Raw genomic sequence first — 24,486 nt, 5'->3', positions numbered from 1 at the left:
TCCTTCGAGTAATTTATATAAATGAACCCACTTATTATTCACACACACACAAAAAATGCATGAAAAGAATGCAAATCCAGGACTGCCACTGGATTTTCCAGCTGAGATCAGAGCTAGTGATTCCATTAAGACCCGTGGCTAGTGCTCCATCCCACTGCCAAGGCTACTGTAGAGCCTGAACTGCTTCTAACTGACTCAAAATTATCAGATCATTTGAGGCAGCACTTACTGGACTTCTGTTTTGGCCAAATCCTGCTGTACAGGGTGAATGTTGGACCCCTTTGTGCTTCGTGGCCCTGCACAGGGACGAACCAACTGGGCAAAAATCCATTAAACCTCACTGTGTTGGGTTTTTTTTCTAGTCCTAAGTAAGAGGATGCGGCTCCTTTGAGTTTCTGTGCAGCAGTAAGTGTTAAACAAGCTGCACGTGATCCAACTTGCATTTTAAAGAGGGAACATAAGAAGAGAAACTGTAGAAGCTGCACAGTGCCAGGCACAGAGCCTGGGAGGTTGGAACTGGGGGGGATCCCATGGCTTGGCCTTGTTCTTACCCTCCCCTGGTGCCATTCATAGAAAACTTCCATCTTTTAGGGGAAGGGTTTCTGTGTCAGCCCTCAGGGGCATACCCATGTGGCCAAAAAATAGCTTTGGGTTCTTTCCTTTCTCTAAAAGAGAGGGAGGGGGAGGGAGAGATGCTCTGCCAGGGCACAAATCAGACTGGGCAGAATGTCCTGAAATCACCTCAGGGGAAACTTGTCCTTTCATGGTCTGCAGAGAGATCCCCCAGAGCCCAGGACCTTCCAGGCTCACCTTCTGATGGTGCTCTGGAAATACCACCACGGAAAACTCTGTGCTGAATAAAATGGCCCTGCAGTGAGCCGGGGCAGAGAACCATTTCTCCTTTGTGTTCCTGAATCTATTTTGGAGTTGTGCTGACCTTTGCAAGAACCTTCACTGCACAATACCTCAGATAAAGAGACTGGCTCAGGGAGAGCACTTTCCAGCAAGGGCAGAAGGTGGACAAGGCCCTCAGAAAAGCCATCAACCACTCAACTGAAATGTCACCATTAGTCCATAGGAAATAGCTAAATGAGGTGTTATTATTGGTAACACAGGCACTGGAGAAGAAAGATGAAGGAAAGAGAACTAAGCATTTCTTTCTGCTAAAAGTGAGGGGTCATCCTTTTCCATCAGTCAGCAGGGAGCTGCTTTCATTTCCACCTCCATTTTATCATTTTTTAACATAAAAAAAATTACAAAGAATATCATTAAAAAAGATTTGGCCAGATTAGCTACACCTATTCATCATCTCAGGGCTTTAGATGCTGAACATGATGGGTTTTTTTCCAGCATACTTTATGTCTCCTTTCCTTTCCATGCCTCACAGTCCTCTCAGCAAACTAACCATCACTAAAAGGAGAGATTTAACCCAGTGGGACAGAACAGGCTGTGATAAAGTGCCTGCTTTTGGGTCTCTGAGTATGCCCATTAAATGGGTATTTCTGTAAGACAGCCCAATCTGTCTCAGTCTGTTGTTGCACTTCACAGCTCAGAAAACAAAAAGTGCTGATCTCACCTTTCCCTTGACTAGCTCAATTTCTGGATGTTAAGTAAATGTCTTCACCTTGCTAAGTGGAAGAGATCCCATTTTCTGAATAAACCAAATGTAGGAAATAGGCCTAGAAAGGACCTCTTGAAGTATCAAGCCCATATTGTTCTTCTCACCCAATGTAACATTAATTTTAACCAGCTCCATTTAAAAATCGGGAATGCACGGCTCAAAAAGCCCCAGAACCTGAGGTTGAGAACTCCAAAACGTCACATATCAGTCCAGAAATATGTTTAAAAATATGTTTAGCAATAGAGACAACTCCTTTTCTCTGACCTTCCTGTGTGTGGGTCCTGACATTGATAAGGGTTTTCTCTCTCCAGCCAACTGCTCTGGGTTGATCCGTGCCCCATCCCAGTCTGTCCTGCACATCAGAGGCAGTTTCCTGCCCTCTGAGAAGGTGAAGAACCCCAACATGTATTTCCATGAGGGAAGAGCAGAGTTTCAGTGAGTTCACACTGGTTTCCCTCCATTTGGCAGGTGCTAATTATGCATCCCTTGACCCGGTGACTTTAACTTCCTTTTGCCAGAATTTGTTATGTGTAATTACTACCAACACAGCAATAAAAAGGTTTCTGGGGTAAGTGGAAGAGAGAAAGGGTTTGAATGTCTTGACTTTTTTATTTTTTTTTTCTGTAAAATGCCTGGAAAAATTTGGGACTGCTGGGACACACAGATCAGAGGTTTTTTGCGGCCTCTGCTCTGTCTAAAGATGAAAAGTGAACAGGATATAAATTCTTCTGAATTTCAACTTTATGCTGTTATAGAGACCAAAAAAAAAGTAACCCAGCAGCTCCAGCAGTCCCAGGAGCACTCTGGGAGGTGAGTGGTGGAAGGGATCTTAGAGCACCACCCTTCATTTTTGGCCAAACCCACTTTCTGTAGCTGGAGTAGGAGGGAAGTCTGTGATCCCTGAGGTCCTTCAGATGTTAATAATGGCAAAGATGTTACCTCAGCCCTTTTGGAGCCTTCCAAATCCATTATCTGCACTGAATAAGGATTTAGGGAGTGCACCAAGGGGAAGAGTCTCCCTGAAAATCTCCCCTTAACCTTAATTTCCCTACTTAATTTCCTTTCACTGAAGTGAAGTAAAATAAGGGAACAAATATACTTTAAACTTCCTTATCTCTCCACATATAATTGTGGATCTTTGAAATCACATTAATTCCTTTGTCTGTACGGAGATTGAAAATTGTTAACTGATAATTATTATGTCTTTTTACCTTTTAATTAAGAAGTTAACTGCCACCAGGTAACATCTGAATGTTATACATCTCATCCCCTGGTTTCTGCAGAGCTGGGCCAGTCAGGGAGTCAAACCCCAGAACATTTTCAGGCTTTGAAAAGTGTAGGGATTTTGGCTTAAACTTGGCTTTCTTTGCACCAAAGTTAAGGACATATCTCTGTATTACATCCATCAAAATTCTTTGGCCAGACTGAAGAACTGACATATATTTGGGTGTTGGGTTTTCAGGCTGTATTTTTTAGGCTAGGAGGTGACTCACACTGTACAGTAAGTCGTGTCATGGAACTCTCCTGAGAAAAGACTCAATTTTTCAAATTATATTTGATATTTTTGTGACACAGACAGTGATAAGATTTTGTTGGAAGCCTTGACTCATTTCTCTCCCATGGGAACACAGGTTAGATTGCAACAAGGGCCCCAAGGCCCAGATCTTCAAATGTATTTTGTTGATTAACTACTCACAGCCATTGGCTTCTTAATTAAGAGGTAAGAAGTTATACTAATGGGAGCCTGCGGAAAATGGCTTTTTAAATTTTTTTCTTGAGCTGATACGTGTGATATGACCAGTCACACATCACACAGCATTCAGGACTATGCTTGTTAAATCTCTTACTATCAGGGAGCGAACCAAAGCCTATAATCACAGCATATCCTCTGTAATTAAGGTTGTGTTCCAGATCCTCTCCTGTTTTCCATTATTCAAAGGCACACATCTCTCTGAAACAAAAGCTTCCCGTTTGAGATCAGCAGACTTGATTTCAGCTGCAACAGAGACTTTTTATTTTGCAGAAAGCTTGTGTGAAATCATTCCTTCTCTTTAAAAATTCATGAAGTGCAAGACCAGCAAGAGGCCGAGGTCTCACTTCACTGTACCAATTTCAGGTGCTGGGAAACTTCAGTTCTTCCAGTCGAAATTCAAATATATCCTACCAAACAGAGTAGTTCTGCTCTAATGGAATATGGAACACCTTTCAAGGCACAGCTATATTTTCATTTTGTTCTTTTTGGGTTTGATTTGATTTGAATCAAATTTTGTACAGAAAGTACAGCAGGAGAGATCTTGCCCTGCACTATCTGTTACCACCTGAAAGGAGGTTGTAGCCAGGTGGGGATTGGCCTCTTCTCCCAGGGAACAAGCAACAGGACAAGAGGAAATGGCCTCAAGCTGTGTCAGGGGAGGTTCAGGTTGGACATCAGGAAGAATTTCTTCACTGGAAGGGTTGTTAAGCATTGAAGGAGTTGCCCAGGGAGGTGGTGCAGTCCCCATCTCTGAAAGTGTCCGAGGAACAACTGCAACAAGTACAAGGTCCTGCACTTGGGTGGGAGCAATCCCAAGCACAAGGACAGGCTGGGAGGAGAATGGATTGATAACAGGACTGGGAAGAAACATTTGGGGGTGTTTGGGGTGACTGAAAGCTCAACATGACTTGGCAATGAGCACCTGCAGCCCAGAAGGACAACCATGTTCTGGGCTGCATCCAAAAAGGTGTGACCAGCAGGTCGAGGGAGGGGATTGTCCCCCTCTGGGGAGACCCCCCCCTGCAGAGCTGCCTCCAGCCCTGGGGTCCCCAACACAGGAAGGACATGGAGCTGCTGGACAGAGTCCAGAGGAGGCACCAAGAGGATCAGAGGAATGGAGCAGCTCTGCTATGAGACAGGCTGGGAGACCCGAGGGTGTTCAGCCTGGAGAGGAGAAGGCTCTGGAGGAACCTTAGATCCTCTCCCAGTGTCTTAAGGGGGTTGGCAAGGAGGCTGGAGAGGACCTTCTCACTAGGGTATGGAATGAAAGGACAAGGGGCAACGGCCTTAAGCTGGACAGTAGGTTTAGATTAGATATTAGGAAAAAATATTTCCCTATGAGGGTGGTGATGCCCTGGCACAGGTCGCCCAGAGAAGCTGTGGCTGTCTGGAAGTGTCCAAGGCCAGGTTGGACGGGGCTTGGAGCAACCTGGGATAGTGGAAGGTGTCCCTGCCCATGGCAGGGAGTTGGAAACAGATGATCTTTAGGATCCCTTCCAACCCAAACCATTCTGTGATTACACGGTCCTAAAACATGTTCTTCAATTACAGGTTGCTCAGTGTTGCAGAGAAGAGCCATCTTCGGTCCCTTTACACAGGTGAAACTCCTTGGAAGCTTGAGAGACTTTTTGTTTCAAGATCCAGCTCAGATGCTCTTCTCTGTGCTGCATCTCTCAGGTAAGTGGGAGTAAAAGGCAGTAAAATTGCAGTCATATGCCAGCAGACAAGATTGAACACACACTGAGCGCAGACATGATGAATAAGGAGGTGGCATTTTAATAGTCAATTTTCAGCATATAACAGTTCTTGAAAATAGATTGCTTAGGACATTTTCTCTACTTTAGGAGTGCCACTGCTTAGCTGTGCACTTCAGTGAAAGCAGAACTTTGGGCCACCTTTAAGTTAAAGGATTGCCACAGGTTAGAAAGGGGGTGCCTCGAAACTAAAATGTGCTGCCATCACACAGCATAAATTACAGGGTATAAATAAAACAAATATTAGGGTTACCTTTATTGTAAGACCCTTTTGAAAAGTTTAAGTTGCTGCTGCATTTCCAGAACTCAAGATTTCTCCAGCTAAGCTGATTGCACCCAAGATTAGGAAGTAGCTGTGTGTCTGTTTTTGTACATTCAAGAGCTATTAATGCCTTGCAGGGAACAAAATTCGGAGGGAGAGAGAGAGAACAGATGCATCCCTGTGGATCAAGGGCTTTCCCTGGTGAGACAGGAGTCCTGTGCTCACTCAGAAACCTGTGTGAGGGCAGGTTATATATTTTATAATGAGATTGAACACTAGAAAATATACAGGTTGTCCTCAGAGCAGAATCATTGTATGGAGGGCACTATCATCATCATTTTTGATCTAGAAGAGACACAAGTCCTGGTATTGTGTTTGAAAAGAGTGGCAGCTGCTATGGACACATTGAGTGGCCTAAAAAGGGAGGGATTTCAGCCCTCCTCCCCGTCTTCCACTGGTTGATCTGGGCAGCTCATCCCTCAAAATGTCAGTTCACATCAATCCCACCCACAGGGACTGACTGGGACCTCAGGGATGTCCTGCAGTGGGTGGCACTGCCATGATGGCACAGGGCTGGATGCCATGGACCCCTGGGTGTGCCTCTCTTGGAAGTTGTGACCTCCTCCAAACAGGCCAGAAAATAAAGACTTTGCCTGTTCTCCTGCAGCCTCTGGAGCAAAGAGCCTTCCTCTGCCAACCTTCTCCTGGGAGCACACACAGACTGAATTTTCACCGGGAGATTTTCTGCCTGAATTTGACAGATTTATTTTGCTGATGAAGAGCGAGGCTGTTACGACTCCTCTCAGTGTCAAAAGGGAACTGAAAAGATTTTCTCTCAGCATCCTGTGTCTCTTACCATGTGCTTGGGAGCCCTTTGATCAGAAACACTCTGTTAATAATTTATGTTTGCGTTGTGCCTTGTACCCATAAGCTGACAGACCAGCGGCACTCCTGTCAGAGTATGAATGCTAATGCAACACACCCACAGTTACTTTTCCCTGGAAAATGTTGTCACATAAAACACAGCTTCTCCAGGGGCTAAACTTCATCATCTTTACTTTGGGTCCTTACACGGGAGCTCCTGAAGCTACTCATGCAATGGACTCTTCCTGTGCTCGTTGCCCACTTGGCCCACTCACAACAAAAAACTGGGAGAACCAGGGTCAGTTTTAAAAAGTTCCAGATGCTGGTGGAGGTCCTGGGAATAATAGTTTAGTGAAAGAGGGACAAAGATGATATTTTAAATGTCTTACCTCTCTTTTGTTATCACTAGTGAGCTGGAGAAGCCTCAAAAAGAAAGACATAAAAAGGGGAGAACCTTGTTCAGGCTTGAAATTCATAAAAGGTAGAATTCCTTTTCTGCCTCATACCCCATGTCCACAACCCTGGGCAGACCTTGGTAAAAAATGGGAGATGTTTCTCTTTCTCCAGTCACTGGGGACATCTCTAGACTGCCATGACTTGCCAAATATTGTGGAGAGAGGCTTGGGAACTACATCAGCCAATTCCCTCAGGACCCTTGGATGCATCTTGCCATGTCCCATGAACTTGGGTGTGTTCAGGTTCCTCAGCTGGTCTGGAACCTGATCTTCACTTTTGGTGAAACCTAATTCCCCTGGAGGTTTGGGAGCTCAACAAATACTGGAGGACAGATGTGTTCAGTATCTGTTTGCCAACAGCTTTCCTGTTTTATTTCCCATGAGTGTAAATTTTATTTTCTCTTCCTCTTCTGGCCAGTGTAGCCATGGAAGCCCTTCTCATTATTCTTCACATCCCTTGCCAAATTCAGCTCCAACTGTGCCTCAGCATTCCTGATCCCATCCCCACATATCTGGGCAGCATCCCAGGATACACATCCCTGGTTCCACTGCCTGTGGAGGCTCCTCATCCTCAGGTGAAGGAGCCCAGCCCACCCTGTCTCTGCAGCTCAAAGGGGAAAGGAGGTTTCTCACCAAATTTATTTTGTTGCCTCTATAAATACTGAGGATGGATATTGGTGAAGAGAAGAGGCTGATGCAAGGTAACCCCTGGAAGTGGAAGGGCTTGTCAAACTTCTCCAAAACAGTATGTTAAAATTTTTATTGATCTGAGAAAAATCTGAGGGAGCTAAACACAGAGTTAAATATAATTGAACCTATATTTCTTCACAGATACATGAGTCAGAGCATCTGAGTGTGTATTGCCAAATATAGGAATGGTGCTCCATCAAAAGACGGATGCTGGAGTACAACAGCACTTCCCAAAGTTTGGTTTTAATTAACCATTCAGAAAAAAGATGGAAAGGACTGTTCTCCATGTGTCCATGGAAGAAATGCTGCATATTTTAACAAGAATGGCAGCAAGACCAATGCAATGAAGAGCAAAGCCCAGTGGTGAGAGCAGTGACACAATGCCTGGTTTATGGAATCACAGAGTTTTAAGGGATTGGAATAGATAATTTATTCCCAACCCCCCTGCCATGGGCAGGGACACCTCCCACTAGACCAGGTTGCTTAAGGCTTTATCCAACCTGGCTTTGAGCAGTGCCAAGGCTGGGGCATCCACAACCTCCCTGGGCACCCTGTGTCAGTGTTTCACCACCCTCACAGTAAAATATTTCTTCCCAGTATCATTTGTTTATCCAATCTGCAGCAATAATTCCCATTTCCAGGTCACCTCCAGCCCAGCTGTGCAAAGGGCTGCTCCCCCTTTCTCCCCATCGTGTCTCTCCCCTGCAAGGATGCCCCAACACCACCCCAAAGGGGTGCACCCTGTGCTGGGCATTTGGGAAAGGCAGCAGCCTCTCTGCCTGTACCCAGGGGTGTGTGATGATGGAGGGGGTCATAGAATCACAGAATGATTTGGGTTGGAAGGGACTTTGAAGGTCATCTTGTTCCAACCCCCCTGCCATGGGCAGGGACACCTTCCACTAGCCCAGCTTGCTCCAAGCCCCATCCAATCTGCCCTTGGACACTTTCAGGGATCCAGGGGCAGCCACAGCTTCTCTGGGCAACCTGTGCCAGGGCCTCCCCACCCTCACAGCCAAGAATTTCTTCCTAATATCTAATCCAACTCTACTCACTGTCAGTTTGAACCTATTCCTTCTTGTCCTGTCACTCCAGGCTCTTGGAAATAGTCTTGCCCCATCTTTCCTGTAAGTTCCCTTCAGGCAGTGAAAGGCCACAATCAGGTCACCCCAAAGCTTCTCTTCTCCAGGCTGAACAATTCCAGCTCTCCCAGCCTTTCCTCCCAGCAGAGCTGCTCCAGCCCTGGGATCCTCTTGGTGCCTCCTCTGGACTCTCTCCAGCAGCTCCATGTCCTTCCTGTGCTGGTTCCCCAGGGCTGGAGGCAGCTCTGCAGGTGGGGTCTCACCTGAGGCGAGCAGAGGAGCAGAATCCCCTCCCAAAACCTCCTGTAGTATTGCCTTCCATTGGCCCCAAACACCGCCCCTTTCCACAGCACTGCCTGCACCCGCCCTTCTTAAACCGCATGAGATCCCCCACGCGGCTCCTGCCGCAGGACCCCCGGGCCGGGGGAGAAGGAGGAAGGGAAGGGAGAAGGAGGAAGGGAAGGGAGAAGGAGGAAGGGAAGGGAGAAGGAGGAAAGGAAGGGAGAAGGAGGAAGGGAAGGGAGAAGACGAGGATGAGGCGGCGGGATCGTGAGGGGAGACCGAGCCCCGCCGCGGCCGCCAGGGGGCGCCGCGCGCCCTCGGGATGCAGGGGCTCGGGATTGGGTGGGGCGCTCGCGGGCTCGCCGCTGATTGGCCGGCGCGGGCCGGGCCGGGCGCGCGGCGCCGCTTCTTAACGCGCCTGGCGGGGCGGCGGGAGCGGCGAGCGCCGGAGGGACCGCGACTGTCGCGACATGAGCGAGGTGAGCGCCGCCGGCAGGGGCAGGGGGGGACGCGGGACACGGGATGTGGGGTCTGCCCTGGCTCCTCGGAGGGTGAATGTCACCTTCGCTTCTCTCCGGCCGGCCGGGGAGCGATCGGTGCAATCCCGAGGCTCCGCTGCGCTTCCCGCGGGATGTTAGCGCTGTGCTTGGTGCGGATCTGTAATAGCCAGATCCTTTTAAACCCTAATAAATAGATCTCCACAGGTGTGCGTGTGCCTGCAGAGCATGAAGCGAGGAGATGTTTTGCCGTTTGAAGGACCAGGCACGCAGTGGAGAGTCGTTTAGTTAAAACCCACTAATAATTTCATATATGTATATATATATGTATGTGTATTGCCAAATAGAGTAGTAGTGCTCCATCCAGAGCACAACAGCACACTTCCCAAAGTTTTGCTTTAATTAACCATTCAGAAAAATTATGGAATGGACTGTTCTCCTGGAACACTAGATCGACCTATTTGTCTGTCTGTCTATCTGTCTATCTCTCTATTTATCTATCTATCTAATGCTTTCCTATCTATCTGTCTATCTATTTATCTAATGCTTTCCTATCTGTCTATCTATCTATCTACTGCTTTCCTATCTATCTATCTAATGCTTTCTGTCTATCTATTTGCCCATCTATCTACTTATCTATCTGTCTGTCTATCTAATGCTCTTTCCCTTGGGAAAAAAAAAAAAGGATTTGGTAAGTTGTGGGAAAGTTGCCTGCTGGAGCTCATGGAAAAAAAAAAACCCGCCCTGTTTGTAGTTGGAATGATGATATAAACTTTACAAGTGGTGTCCTGGGAAGGATTACAATTGAGGGGGGAAAAAATGTAAATAGTGCCAAACATGTAAGGATCACTTGTCCACTTGTAAATAAATAAGCTGAGAATTTGCACTTGTGGTTTTCCTTGGAATATTTTTGGTTTTTTGTTTGTTTTTGGTTTTTCTCTCTCACTGGAAAAGTTCAAAATAGAATTTTCTTACTGGGAAGTGTTACCAGGCAGGAGGACTCCTGGATGGTGTAATCAGTGAAGTGCTAGGCATGTTCAGCTGGCATATCCTTCTTTCCTTAGTGCAGCTCGTTCTTTGGGATTCAGCAGATGTACCAGTAACTGTGCCTTACCCAGCACTTGTTTTTGGAGGCTCTTTGCTGTTATAAAGGACCTGCTACTCTATTAAATGGGATTTTCCTTTCTCAGCAGCAAAATTAAGAGTGACACCAAATCGGTTGTGCCTCGTTGCTGTGCAGATGTTACACTCAGCTGTGGTTTTATACACGAGGTGCAAACCCAAGATGAAAAGGAGTGGAGCAGTGTGTTCCTGGTGCAGGGATTTATGAGGAGCAGCTTAAATCTTGGCTTCCAGGTCATGCCAAGAGGGGAGAGCAGAGGAAATCCTCACGGTGCTTTGCAGGGATCAGGCAGCCCAGGTGTGGTGCACCAGGCTCTCCGTGACCTCTCCTCTGCTGCTGCCTGTCTTTTTATCAGCTGGATGGAGTTCAGGCAGTGTGGGTTTGGGGGATTTTGTTGCTTTTTTTGTTTCAGTCACTGTTACCTTGACTCCCCAGTCCAGCTGAAGGATGCTGTGAGATGCAGCAACACTGTTCTAATTAAATATATAATTTGGGAAAAAATCTTAAAGTGAGGAGTAATATTTGGGTGGTGCTGCTGTACTTATAACAATTCCACGGCAGTCTTGTTGCAGCTTTTGTGCTGGGTTGTATTTGCTCAGTAATTCTCTTTCATAATTTGAATCAGATCCCTCGCCCTTTGGATTTTAAAAGACTCAGTGAACATAAAGATCCTCCATTCAGCATAGGAGTTCTCTATTCATAGTGCATCTCCTTGTGCCTCCCAGAGTACTATTCCTGGCAAACCCTTGGAGCTGGGAGATGTTTCTTTGGTGCAGAGCTGTGACACTCAGCACTGTGCTCGGTGTCTTGGGTGCCACTGTCATTCAGCTGCCAATACTGGGGAGTTTTATCACCCAAGGAAGAAAAGCCTCCCTGCTGTTACTGCCCTTTGGAGTAACAGCAAGATCTGCTAAAAAGCAGATGGAAGCAACTAGACCACCCCAAACCTCTCTGCAAAAGACTGTTGTTTAAAAAATGAAGCAAAAAAACCCCCATGAGCAGAAAGCTCCTTAGGACAACAGTTTGCTGCCATGGGGGTCTTAGTGGATTTAGCTTCTAATGCTGTAACTGAAAGATACTTTTATTTTCTTTGGCTTAATCTGCTAAAAAAATCTGCGGACAGGGTGATTGGAAAGAGGCTCAATTAGAGCCATCTAAAGATTATCCCAAACACAAGGGTGCTGGGAGGGTGGGAAGGGTTTTTTTTTACTTTATGGTAATGACTGTCAGGATTTGAGCAGCGCTTGAAAGGTGGTTGCAGGAGCTTTGATCTCCCTCAGAGTTATTTGCTGAGACTTTGCACGGGTTCTCATTGTACTGCTTCATGCAAAATTAACTTATGGGCAGTGATTATGATGATTTATGATAGAACTGATGGAACAGGTTTGTCACTGATGGAACAGGTTTGTCAGAGAAGCTGTGGCTGCCCCTGGATCCCTGGAAGTGTCCAAGGGCAGGTTGGACAGGGCTTGGAGCAACGTGGGATAGTGAAAGGTGTCCCTGCCCATGGCAAGGGGTGGCACTGGATGAGCTTTAAGGTCCCTTCCAACCCAAACCATTCCATGATTACCATTCTCCTGGTGGAGAAAGCTGAGCAGGAAGCAGTAATTCATCTGGCTGTAGTATTTTTCTGGTTTTTAGCAGCTAACTTTTTTTTTTCAGAAGGGAAAATGAACTTTTCCTCAGAAAAACACTACACTTCTTCCTCAGGGATATTTGTCTGAAAATGTGTTTAATAAGCTTTGGCAGAAATCTGGCCCCATAAGTAGTGGGAACGTGAAGTGTAACAGTTGGATCTTGTGGCGTTGCAAATCATGGTTAGTGCTTCCTGCTGCCCGGCTTTTGGTGGCAGACAGATCCTTTAGCTGCACAGGGAACTTCTTGGGAATGTCACTGTAGACTGACATGCATTTTTAGCTCTGAAAATCTGCCATCAAATAACTGAGGAGCCTTTTCTTTAGATCTGTAGCTGTTTTCTGTTATTTTTTCTATGAGCCTAGAGAGAAGAGCCGTGCTGGGAAACATCAGCTACTGTCAATGAGCAGCCATGAGAGGCAGCCTGTCTTCCATTAAACCTCTCTAATCACACAGGATGAACTGGGGGAAAGTGGTTTTGGGTAATGGGTTCACAGCCCAATGCCAAATTGCTCTTCACAGCCAGTTGTTTTACCAGTCAGCCTCTAAACTCGCTCCTGGCATAAACTTGATTCACCACAGGGATTCCTGTCATCTTATCAGTCATTTAACTCTCTGACATGTTGCAGATGGTGTTGGGTCGTGGTATTCTCCCGCCACAAAGGTGCACAAGAGGCATTTAATCACACAGACATTTTTACAACATTCCCTCTTGCCTCCTGTGTGGAACGTTTCTGGTTGTCATCAGAAACCAGGACTTGGGAAGGACCAGCACTTAAACACTCTGGTCCTGGAGCCCTGGATGCTGTTCCAGTGGTTCAGGGCTGCAGCACACGTGTCATGAGAACTTAAAACAGCCTTAGCAGAGATTTGTCTTGTTGGATGCACTGATTTTATTTGGATATTAAAGGTCAGAGCAGTAGTGCTGTAGGGGAGGTAGTAGTAGTACTGGTGCTGGGGAGGAGCTCGGCTTTAACACACGTTCTTCAGGTGTCCGATTTTGGGAGAGCCATTTGGGGAAATCCTTTCTGATTGCCTGAGGCACCTGTGATTTAAGAGGAAAAACTTGCACTGGAAGAGCCTCCCACAGTGTGAGAGGAGTGCAGTGCTGATTGCCAGGGTGCTGATGGGCACCACAAGTGCTGTGCTGGTTTGAGCCAGCAGCTTGATGTATCTGAGCACTGGCCCAGCTGCCAGACAGCAGCAAGAATATTCAATATTCTGGCTTGCCTTTGGAAACAGGTGTCAAGCAACCAGGCACATGAAATTCAGAGAGATGGTGGGGTTCTGACTCCACAGAGTCTCTTAGTTGGGGAGGTGAAGGGTTGGGGACTTCACCTCTGCATATATACAGGGGGTTTGGATCCAGAGAACACCAGGTCTTGTTTCTTTGAGCTGCACCAAGCTCTTTGCCTTATATTGCCTCTGGTTTTTGAATCCTGCAGCCACTGCTGTGCTGTGTCCACCTTCCAAAGGATCCTGAAGGGTGTTTGTGTGTCCTGTAATAGGGGTGTGCAGGGAGTTCACGGGCAGGTGAGGAGTCTGGAGCACTGAATCTTTGTTTTGAAGCTCAGATGACTTCAGGGGAAGGTACCCAGGCAGCCAGCTCAGCAAAGGTGGAGGCTGATGTGGGCTCACACTGGGATAAGAGACATTTTTCTGGAAATGGAGCTTCACCAGTCCTTGAGGTGTGTCTGTAAGACACCAATCACCAGGGCAGTCTGTTTTCCAAACCAGTAATACCCCATGGCTTGGTGGATTGGGCATGACCCTTCCCTCCAGGTTGAGGGGAGAACCTGGAACATGCCTCTGTCCCTCTGGGCAGATGTGTCCAGCAGGAGGCTCTTGGAGAAGGAGAGGGACACTTTTGAGTGTGAAACATGATGGGTGGGTGGAGGCTTTTGTCTGAAACTGTGGCTGCTTCAGGTAGTTAAATGGCAACACTGGAGTTCTTTCTTAGGTCGTTGTAATAAATTCAGTTGAAGCCATTTCACTGAAATAATACTTAGCATTTTGGAACCGGATAAACACAAGTGAGGATTCCACAATGACAATCTGATGGCAGAGAGTCAAAGAACTGGTTTGTGGGGGGAAAACACACCACATTTGTTTAGAGGAGCTCCTGTTCTCTGGGTGCTTCCAGTGCTGGGGGGTGTCTCAACCAGCCACTCATCTCAGGGAGGAGCCTTCTGGATGCATTTTTCAGATACTGCCATGACCCCCAAGTGTTAATTATTTGCCTCACCGAGGTTATACCCACAATAGGTATGAAAAGTGTGTAGCTCTCAAAACCACAGCAAGAATGTGGCAGGGTGGAGGAGGAAACTCTGCAGCTGTTACAGGATGGGGGTGGGATAGATAAGCACATGAACATCAGTTTTTAATTTTAACTCATGTCTATTTATTAGCTGAGTGGTAAATTGCAGCTCAAAAGAGGAGGAAGAAGGGAGAACAATAAGTTTTACATCTGTCACTTTGCCTACTCCTTCCATCAGTGTGGTTTCAGTGGGATCAAGCATCTTCTAAAATAGCTCTTAGAAGTGATGTTGGAAATTGTCCTTAATTTAATGGAACTGGCAGAAGCACACGGGTTTTCTTGCAATGTATGGAGTGCCAACACATTCAAACAAAAAACACTTTAAAAAAAGGGACATTTAGCCTTAATAGTACGCTTCAGATATCATATTTTGTTGTAAAAGAATAACTTAAAGCAAGAACTCCTGCATTCGTACAACAGGAAAACTCCAACCATCACATTGCAGTACTTGATAATATAATTTCAGGTTGTAAAGCATGTTAGTTTCTAGTCCAATATCCTCAAATTTGTAATGAGTTGGCAAGTTTCTAAGAGTTGTCATCCAACAGTTTCTCCATTAACTGGATCAGGCTAATGATGAAATGTGATGTATAGTGGCAGTTAACTGCAGCAGGAACAGCTGTGGCATTTTCATCAAAGGTTTCTGGGTGTTGGGTTTTTTTTTTTTGACTTGAATAAAATGTTTGATTTCCAGTGTGCTGTTGTCTGTCGGTTTTTTTTCAGGGATGGCTTGGAAAACGGGTTTGCAGGTTTTGCCTCTTTACCTTTGCTATGTGATAGAGTGGCTTTGCCACTGGATGTGTAAATCCTGACACCCACTGAGGAGGATGGGAGAAGAAGGCTGGAGGAATCAGGGGAAAGCAATACCTTCCTTCAGCCTCTCAGGTTGCACCAGAGACTTAAATTCTCTGAGCCAGGAACCACTTTTCTCTCTGCAAGGCACAGGATATTCTAATGAAGATGAATAACATACATTCAGCCTCTTTCTAAGAAAAGGTGTTGTGTTGCCTCAGTTGTTTGGATGTTGGTAGATAACTAGAAACTGGGTCAAATCACAATCATTTTTCCCCCCCATTATCCTCTAATTTTAATTAAGAAAACCAGTCTTTATTTCTCTTATGGAAAGATAGAGACAGACTGTATAAGCTGCCTTTCTCTTATTAGGAAAACAAGTGACAAGAAACTGCAGAAGAGTTGCAATTGTGAAACATTAATAATGGCAGGATTTGAGGTCACAACTCGTGCCTACTCTCTGTGTGTGCTCCCTTGGAGACCAGACTTGTCTGCTTAAATTGGGCAAGTGTCACATAGACCAGGTTTTTGGCTGGTGGTGTCTGAACTCATCAGTTCTTACCAAGTGGGACACGGCCTTATTTATGCACTAACATGGAATTTGGAGGATGAAGCACAAGTTTAGTCAGAGAAGAAATGAAAATTGGTTTCCTACATGACTTGAATATTAGTTACAGCTGAACAGTCTTTCCTCTTAAGGAGAAAAGTATTATTTTACAGACACCGAGTGTTCTTGTATTATCACCTTGGTATATAGTGCATGAAATATGACCCTAACCAGGGGTGTAGCTGGCACTGGGAGTGCTGTAACAGTAGATGGAATGATGTTAGAGAGCTCTTTTGTGAGAGCTGAAAGTAAGAAACAAAAGGAAAAGGAAAAAAACTGCAGAAGGTGGCGTCCTTCTGTCTGACTTTGGAGACCTCAGAGATGGTGGGGAAGGTGGCACCAGGTATGAGGACATCATATGTTCCAATGTATGGAAACACAGAGCTCTAACTATGTTCAAATGCATATTTAGTGTCTTTAACATTGGGTCTTAATGTCCAAATGCCTGAGAGAAAGGTCTGAGCTGTTTTGTCACCAGCCTTATGAGGTGTTTCTTGGCTGGCAGGTTTGAGTCAGGCTGGGCTCTGGAGCCACAGCTGCTGGATGGTGCCAGAAGAACTGGAAAACTGCAACAGCAGAACCAGGGAAACCTGAAACATGTCCAGGTTATAATGGTTTAAACTTGGAAATGCTGTGGAAGGTCGTGTTGGATTGCTGCACGTGAGTCTCCTAAAAGTGAAGGAGAAGGGATTCCTGTAGGGATCCTGGCTGGCTGTACACTCTGCTGTGGATGCATTTTCAGGGGTTTTGGGTGCACCTTTTCTGGGAAGGATGGAGCACAGTTCAGAAATGCCCAAGCTAGCACGGACTAGGGGCTATCCCTGGAAACAGAGAAATCCATGTTATGCTAAAGCTTGTTCAGCTTGTCAGGAGTTACGGGTTCTTCTGGAGTGAAGCAGCTGGAAAAGTCCTGTCAAGGCCAGGTTGGATGGGGCTCTGAGCAACATGCTCTAGTGGAAGGTGTCCCTGCCCCTGGCAGGGGGTTGGAACTGGATGATTTTTAAGGTCCCTTCCAACCCAAACCATTCTGTGGTTCTAAGTCAGTGTCTCTCGCAGGAACTGAGAGGAGGATTGCATGTGAAAAGCAGTTTTTCACAGAAAATCCCTTGGCTTTGTAGAGGGTGGAGGAGACCTTAGAAGAAAAACAGGGACCTGCACGGCTTCAAAATCCCTTGGCAGAGTGTTGGAAAGCAGACAGCACCCATTGCTAATGCCTGGGGATGATTTGCATCTCCTTGTGTCCACTATGACCCACAAAATAAACCAGCAGGTACTGCTCTCCTGGGCACCTGGTTGTCCCCCTGCCCTGGGGACACTTTGTTCTCTTTGAATCCAGAGGGATAACCAGGGATTGAAGTGGTAGTTGGCAGCATTCTGACTGCAGAAGATGCATTTTTGGGGAAAGGGCTGTTGAGATCATGGTACCTCCTGAATTGGTGCAAGTGTGTAATTAAGCAGATGAAGCAAAAATTAGTAGACCTGAGGACATGCTTGATTTCTTGAGGATTTTGATGATATGAGACCTTTTCCTAGTGGCACTCAGGATGTGAAGGAAGACCAGTGACCCGTGAGAATGTTTTTATCATGGCACTTCCCCACAAAATGTTTGTCTTTAGTTAATTGGTGTTCCTGATCCAGGTTTATTCAACTGATCCCATCCCTGATGGGAGCCACTATCCAAGTACTGCTGGACCTTTGCATCTCTACTCAGGAACTTCAGCAAAGCCTCAACAGGCAGTTGGGTTGGTTAGATGAGTGCCCTTTTCTACCAGGGAATGAGGGAGTTGGGCTTTGGATGTCCAAGGTGGATTTGTTTTAAAAGGGACCAAACAAGGTGGGCGCTGATTCCATCAGGCAGATGCAACATGATCTGGTGAAGGAGAGAAGCCTCCATGAGATGAACCAGAGTTTGATGCCCAGATAAACGTGAAAGCACATTTTGAAAAGGCTGAAGTCCAGGTTTGGGAAAGGAGAGTTTCAGAAGCAGGAAAATAATCCTCATAAAAATCACAAGTGTGATTTTCTTGGACTCAATAATCTCAGAGGTTTTTTCCAACCTAATTGATTCTGTGATTCACTTGAATTTTAGGCATTTTCATTCTCTAGCTTTAATGTTGCAAGTAATGGGGTTCTGTCCTCCTTTTCTCCTGTAGGAAATATGCTTCCCTTTCAAATACACAGTATTAAATTATTCTTTTTTTAAACACTGAATACTCTGGATGTTGACTCCTCAGCACATAATTTTAACGCTAATGGAAGTGCTCTGAAGAACGACTTTTGTTTGAACTTAGGGACAGTTCCGGAAGGAAACCTGAATGACATAGAAATCAGTTTCCTTGAATTCCAACCATGCATCTGTAAAAAGGGAGGTGAAGGGAGGCAGGAGATAAACTGCTGCAAATTAGAAGCATTAATTTGATGGGAAGGGAGGAGGAGGAGGAAGAGAGGATGGGAAGGCAGGCAGCTTTCTGCAGATGACATGGGAGAGAAAAAAGGCATGTGGCTTCATAGCTGCCTCACACATATCACTGCTGCAGTCAGATCTGACAGATACACACCCCTGGAAGAGAGCAAACATATTGTTGGCTTGGCACACTTTAAAATACATGTGCCAGCACACATGTGCTGCAGTTTAAGCAGGGCAGCCAAATGCCTAAGGCAGGCCAGATTGATGCCAATTTTAATTTGCCAGTCAGACTTGGCTAGTTATCACTCCTTTCCTTCAGCATATTCTGTGAGCTACTGGAGAGCACCAACACCCAGGCCAAGCTGAGTGAACCTCTCCACTCAGATCACAGCAGATCCTCTCTGTTCCACAGGGCTTTGATTCTCAGCACTGCTTTGTATTCCTTGCCTGGATCAAAAGCTTGGTGCGCTTCCATCCTGGAACTGGACTTGTGGGACGGATTTGCAGGTGATATAAATACGGGTAGCAAAGGATCTGGCATTAATATCGTGAATTGCAAAGAGCCCAAGCTGCAAATTACCTGAATTTGAGCAATGGCTTTTGCAGTCATGCCATGTAAGCCTTTAATAGCTGTTTTTGTCTGGCTGCAATGTGTCGGGCAGCACAGCTGGATCTACATCTGCTTCCTGCATGAAACTTCTGAGGAACTTATTTTTTTGTCTAGTCACAGTATGTGAGACTATGGATTTTCTGGAGGGGCACATTAGGATCTCCTTTTTAATGGCACTGCAGGATGGTTTGCCGTGTTTGTGTTTGAAGAGGTGCAAATGTTTAGATGGGTAACGTTTTTCTTCTGCTTCGTATGGAAGGCACAAAGTGCAGAATGGAGACTGGTACATAATGGGGAACTGAAAACAGGGAATGACTAAGGATTACTTGGATTGGAGAAGGTTTCATTGAACTTGAATTGGAAAACACAGTTTGTAGAATCACAGAATAGTTTGGGTTGGAAGGGACCTTAGAAGATCCTTCAGTTCCAACCCTCTGCCATGGACAGAGAACCTTCCACTAGACCAGGTTGCTCAGAGCTCCATCCAACCTGTCTTTGAACACTTACAGGGATAAGGCATCCATAACTTCTCTGGGAAACCTGTTCCAGAACCTCACCACACTCACAGTAAAGAATTTCTTGCTAATATCCAATCTAACCCTACTCTTTGTCAGTTTGAAGCCATTCCCCCTTGTCCTTGTAAATAGTCTCTCTTCATCTTTCTTGTTGCTCCCTCCAGGTCTGTGGAGGGAGGGTGTTTGAAACAATGCAGGGGAGCTTTTGCTGAATCTGCCTGAGCACATTTTACCTGCACTTGTTCCATGGCTGTGGCACTTGAGGAACTGTGGAACATTTGGTCTCAGGCCAGGTAACCTGGTGTGTCTGTCCTGGGGCCGGGGACCCTGCGAACAACCTGCAGCTGCTCAGTGAAAATCTCTTCCTTAACTTCTCAGCTGCTGCTGGCAATGAAACGAGGAGCAGCATCCCTTCCACCGAGCAGCTGCAGAGTCCTGGGAGTTCCTCATTTGTGGAAAATCCTGATTTTTTACTTTTTCTTTTTTGGACAGAGCTAGACTTCTGCTTGCTGCGTGCGAGCTTTTTTATTTGCTGCCCCCGACTCCTGGAGATGAAGGTGACCTTGTGCATCACCCTGTCCCTCTCCCTTTTATTATGTCCGGGCTGTTCCCAATCCCTTGGCTGCACTTTCAGCTCCCGGCGTCAGGAGCTTTGCTCCGATCCGCATCACCCCCCCCCACCCCCGACGAAGCAGCTCCCCCGAAGCCTCCAGATTGGAAAAACGAGGGACAAATCCTCTGTGTCAAGCGCTGCCCCGTTCCGAGGGCAGCTCCAGCCGCCGATCCCGGGCTCCCCTGGCAGGGATGTGCCCGTGGCACAAAGCCAGGGATAACGGGTTTGCGTCATCCATCTGTGCTGCGCTCGAAGTCCAGTGATTCCCTGCCGCTGGAATAACCCTGGAGAAGTCCCTGTCGTCCCTGTCATCCCTGCAAGTGGCTGGGGGGCTGCTGGCAGTCGCTCCCTGTGACCAGACTGGCTCCGGGAGCGGAGTTAAGTGATGCATAAACATCCTCAACACTCGCTCTTGCTCCTGTCTTGAAAATCGGAGGTCTCGTCTTGAAAAATCAAATGTTTTGCCCCGAGGCGAAGGCAGAAAGTTCCTTTTTTTTCGTGGTGACTCAAAGCTGCCATAATTAATACCTTTGGAAAAACCTCGCTGGCCAGTTCCTAGTGCAGCCTAACAGACTGTAATAGCATCTGTTTGCCTCTGAAATGTGTAGGGAAACAGCAAGAAAATAAGAACAGATTTATTTTAATTTTTTTTAATTGTACAACTAGAAATAAAAACACGCCAACAGGGGAAAAAAAAAAAACAACCAAACCCACCAGGATTTTTGCAGTCTGGGAAGAAGCAGCCTGTTTTAATAATGATAGGCAGTATGATCAGATATGAAGCAATTTGTCAGTGCAGATTTTTTGCCATGAATAATCCAAGCTGTCCCTTGAAGACAGCCTGGAACTCAATTACAGCTGGGTTTACAGCTCAGCAAATTAAATTACCCCAAACTTCAGAAGGGCTCGGAAGAATGAAATCTAAAGTAATTTTTTTGCTACAAAACCACCATCCACAATCAGTTATATTATGCTTAGGCAAGATCCCTGACCTCTTAATTGGCTTAGGACACTCTTCCTATCTGAAGATGCTGAGATTAAAGAATAACCAAGACACTGTCTGTATCCAAATGCTTTTTCCAGGCTTTCCAGGGTTGTCTTGCTCCTAATCATTTGCTATGAACTGCCTGTGTTGCCTGCACAGGTGTCAAGGCTTATAATTTAGGTTGCCCTGGTACAACTGTTTGTGGATCAGAGACATCAGCTCATCACTGAAATGATCAACAGGAACAGTTGAAACATGGATTTCTTTTTTTAGCTGGATCATTTCAATGATTGTTTTCAACCCAGCTCCGCCGAAGGGTTATTTTTAACTTGAATAATTTCAGTGCTCCTGTTTTCTGGGTGACCTTGCAAACAATTGTTTCCAAAGAAACGAGGCCTTGGGCACGGGAAGGTGTGGCTGGATCGGGCTGGAATGGGAAGTAGGAGTTCTTAAGGCAGGTTTCCTGCCCAATAATGCCCTTTCTGGAACTGTAATGCCAGGTCTGATGCTGCCAACAGATAAGGGGTCATAAGAGAAAAGAAGGAAGAGACCACCTTAAGAACCTCAGTCACTTTTTGTTTATGCCATTGAGCTTAATCAATTATTATGTAATTGAAATACTCCTCAGGGGTCACCTTGGAAATGGATAAAGAGAAAACAGTGTAATTAGGATCTAGGCTGCATCACCCATGTCCAAATGAGAACTGAGGTAATTTTTTGGCAAGTGGTGTGAGAAGGCTTATTCTGGAGTTGATTTTCACCCTTTTTGCCCTTTGCTAAAGAAAAACCTAACACTCAGTTTAGAGAAATTCCACAGTCCCACACTGAGGTTCCAACTGCACTCATGCAAGTAATTCTGCTGAATTCAAGACAACTCCTTGTCCACATATGAGTTAGCTCTGTAAATAAGCTGTGCTGGATCAAATCCTCCATTTCCTGCAAGAAAAAAAAAAAAAAAAGGGGATTACTTCTCATGGCTGGCATGGTAATTAACAGGATTTGGGAAATACATTCTTGCAGCTGCTTTCAAAATTAACTTCAAAGATTCCATTAATCCCTGCCTCAGAAAAAAAAAATAAATTGTGATTACAATGTCTTCGGAGAAATAATGTTTTAATTCAAAATATGCTAATAAACTAAATATTAAGCAAGCCACTGTTTGTGCTAATTACGTTGATTACACTTGGTGTTGGTGTAAATATTCTGTTTAGAGCATAATATGGAATCTGAATACAAAATCAGCAGGTTCTCACTGTGCTGATTTATAAATTACAGCCCAGCATCGGCAAAAGTGGGGCACAGGGAAAGTTCTTTTCTGTGCTATTAGAATATTCAGACCCAGCACTGTAAGTAGGTTCCTTATCCCAGACAGAGAGTCTCTCTGCCTGTTTTTGTCAGATGCCTCCTCTTTTATCCTGGAAGCTGCCTCCAGCTCTGGGATCCCCAGCACAGGAAGGACATGGAGCTGCTGGAGCGAGTCCAGAGGAGGCACCAAGAGGATCCCAGGGCTGGAGCAGCTCTGCTGGGAGGAAAGGCTGGGAGAGCTGGGATTGTTCAGCCTGGAGAAGAGAAGCTTTGGGGTGACCTGATTGTGGCTTTCCAGGACCTGAAGGAGCTCCAGGAAAGATGGAGAGAGACTATTTCCAAGGACTGGAGTGACAGGACAAGGGGGAATGGCTTTGAACTGACAGAGGGTAGGGTTAGATGGGATATTGGGAAGAAATTCTTGGCTGTGAGGGTGGTGAGGCTCTGGCCCTGGTTTCCCAGGGAAGCTGTGGCTGTCCCTGGATCCCTGGAAGTGTCCAAGGCCAGGTTGGAGGGGGCTTGGAGCAACCTGGTCTGGTGGAAAGTGTCCCTGCTCATGGCAGGGGATGGAACTGGATGATGTTTAAAGTCCTTTACGCCCCAAGCCATGCTATGATTCTAAGTGTGCTGGGTGCTGAAGCCCTGCTGCCTGTGTACACTCAGAAATGCCTGTTCTGAGGACTCACCTCAAGCTAAAATCTCTGTGTGGACAAAAGTAAGCAAATCACACCTCTTAAACTGAGGCAAATTTCCAAAGTCTGTGAGCAGCTCTGAGATTAAGTCATTCTGTGTGCCTTTTGCATAGATGTGCAAATAAAAAATGTGTGTTTTACATGGGCAATGACCACACTGCAAACAAAATCATGTGTAATTGTCACAGACCTATTAATTTCTGACCAATATTACTGTGGTTTCTAGGATGACAATGTGCATGACCATGTGACTAAAGAAGTCCCAGAAAACCCCTGTCACTCTGCCAGCTTTTAGCCACCACAGTTTGAATCCCATCAGTTTGTCTCAGCCCACCTGTGTAGTTTTAATTTATTAAAATAGCTATAGGAGAGCCTTAATAAAATTAGGGACAATCAAGAGCCAGTCAAGTAGAACACTGCTTGACCCATGAGGATAATTACAGGAATTGTCAGAGTGCCAGGGATCATTTAGCTTTGACAGCCAGGATGGGAAGATGGATTCCTGGTGTTCTGGTGTTCCTGCTCCGCCAATATCGTGCTGCCCTGGAAAACTGGCTGTGGAAAACTCCCTCGGTGTAAGGGAGGATGCAGGGAGAAGGTGAGAGGAAGCACTGAAGTAGAAGTTGATCCGTATTTTTCTCCTTTCTCTGAGGTGCCCAGAAAATGTGCTCTGTGGTTCCTTACGGTGATGTGTGAGACAGAAGTAACAGGCACATTATCGGATTTACCCATCACTCAGACGAAATCTTGGCTGGATGTTCTGTACCTGGTGCAATTACCTTAAATGTGGGCTTTGAAGGACGCTCTCATCTCATAAATATTCAGTACCACATCCATAAAAACGTGGCAGAAGAGTGGAGGAACTTGGAGGCACAAGAGCAGCGAGGAAGGTTTATTTCTATGGCTTCTTCTGCAGTTTTCATTGCTATATCTGACCTTCTCCCTGGGATTCTTCACTTCTGTCTGCAGATGTTCTTTAGGTGCCTGGCTGTGACTGATGTGCATGAACCTGTACGTCACAGAGTTGGTTTGGGATTTGCCATCTGTCTGCAGACCAGTTTTGAGAAGACGTAATTAGGAGAGAATGAGTGAAATGGCAGAATTTGTGCCTGCCTCTCCAGCAGTGCGCTTTATCTCTACCAGCTGTTCATTTTCATGCTTTCTGATCTATAATTCCAAAAAAAAAAATAAAAAAAAATACAGTGGTGCTAAAATTCCAGTCCCATTATTTAGAGGCCGTGAATCCTTTTCAGCTTCAGCAAATGGAAATCCTTCTGTCACAGCAACATCGTTTTCCCTGCTCTTAACATTTTCTTAAACTTTGTAATATATTTTACCTTTTTTTTTTTTTTTTGGTAACCAAATTATTTGCTGTGTTGTGGTTGAGAGTAATGGTTTTCACACTTTAAGGTGTGAAATGCTGAGTGCTGTAGTTTCAAGGCATGGCATTAGAAAGAGGTTGTTAAATACAGTGAAAACAGAAGTCTTCCATAAAGAAGAGTTTAACTTAAATAATAATTTTGAAATCACGAATTCTGCTGAGTGTACCCACTCATCCCAGGTTATAGGTGCTTGGTTCTTCCTCTGCTTAAATTTTGGATCTTCATTTAGTTTCTGATGTGCAGCTT

The 24,486-nt window shown here is 45.7% G+C and overlaps 1 protein-coding gene across 1 annotated transcript in view; it reads left to right on the top strand.

The window, feature by feature from the left end:
* Window positions 1–9,161: 9,161 nt before the first annotated feature.
* The window catches only part of PCP4 (Purkinje cell protein 4), a 50,164-nt gene continuing 34,839 nt past the window's right edge, over window positions 9,162–24,486 (top strand). The window contains exon 1 of the mRNA XM_017811019.1: window positions 9,162–9,239. Coding sequence (XP_017666508.1) covers window positions 9,231–9,239 — 9 coding nt within the window. The 5' untranslated portion in view covers window positions 9,162–9,230. The remainder of the gene's footprint in view (window positions 9,240–24,486) is intronic.

This window comes from Lepidothrix coronata, unplaced genomic scaffold, assembly GCF_001604755.1.
Source record: "Lepidothrix coronata isolate B3197 unplaced genomic scaffold, Lepidothrix_coronata-1.0 Scaffold30, whole genome shotgun sequence".
Lineage (NCBI taxonomy): Eukaryota > Metazoa > Chordata > Aves > Passeriformes > Pipridae > Lepidothrix > Lepidothrix coronata.
Note: the sequence above shows the minus strand (reverse complement) of the source record. Positions and strands in the feature narration are given on the sequence as shown.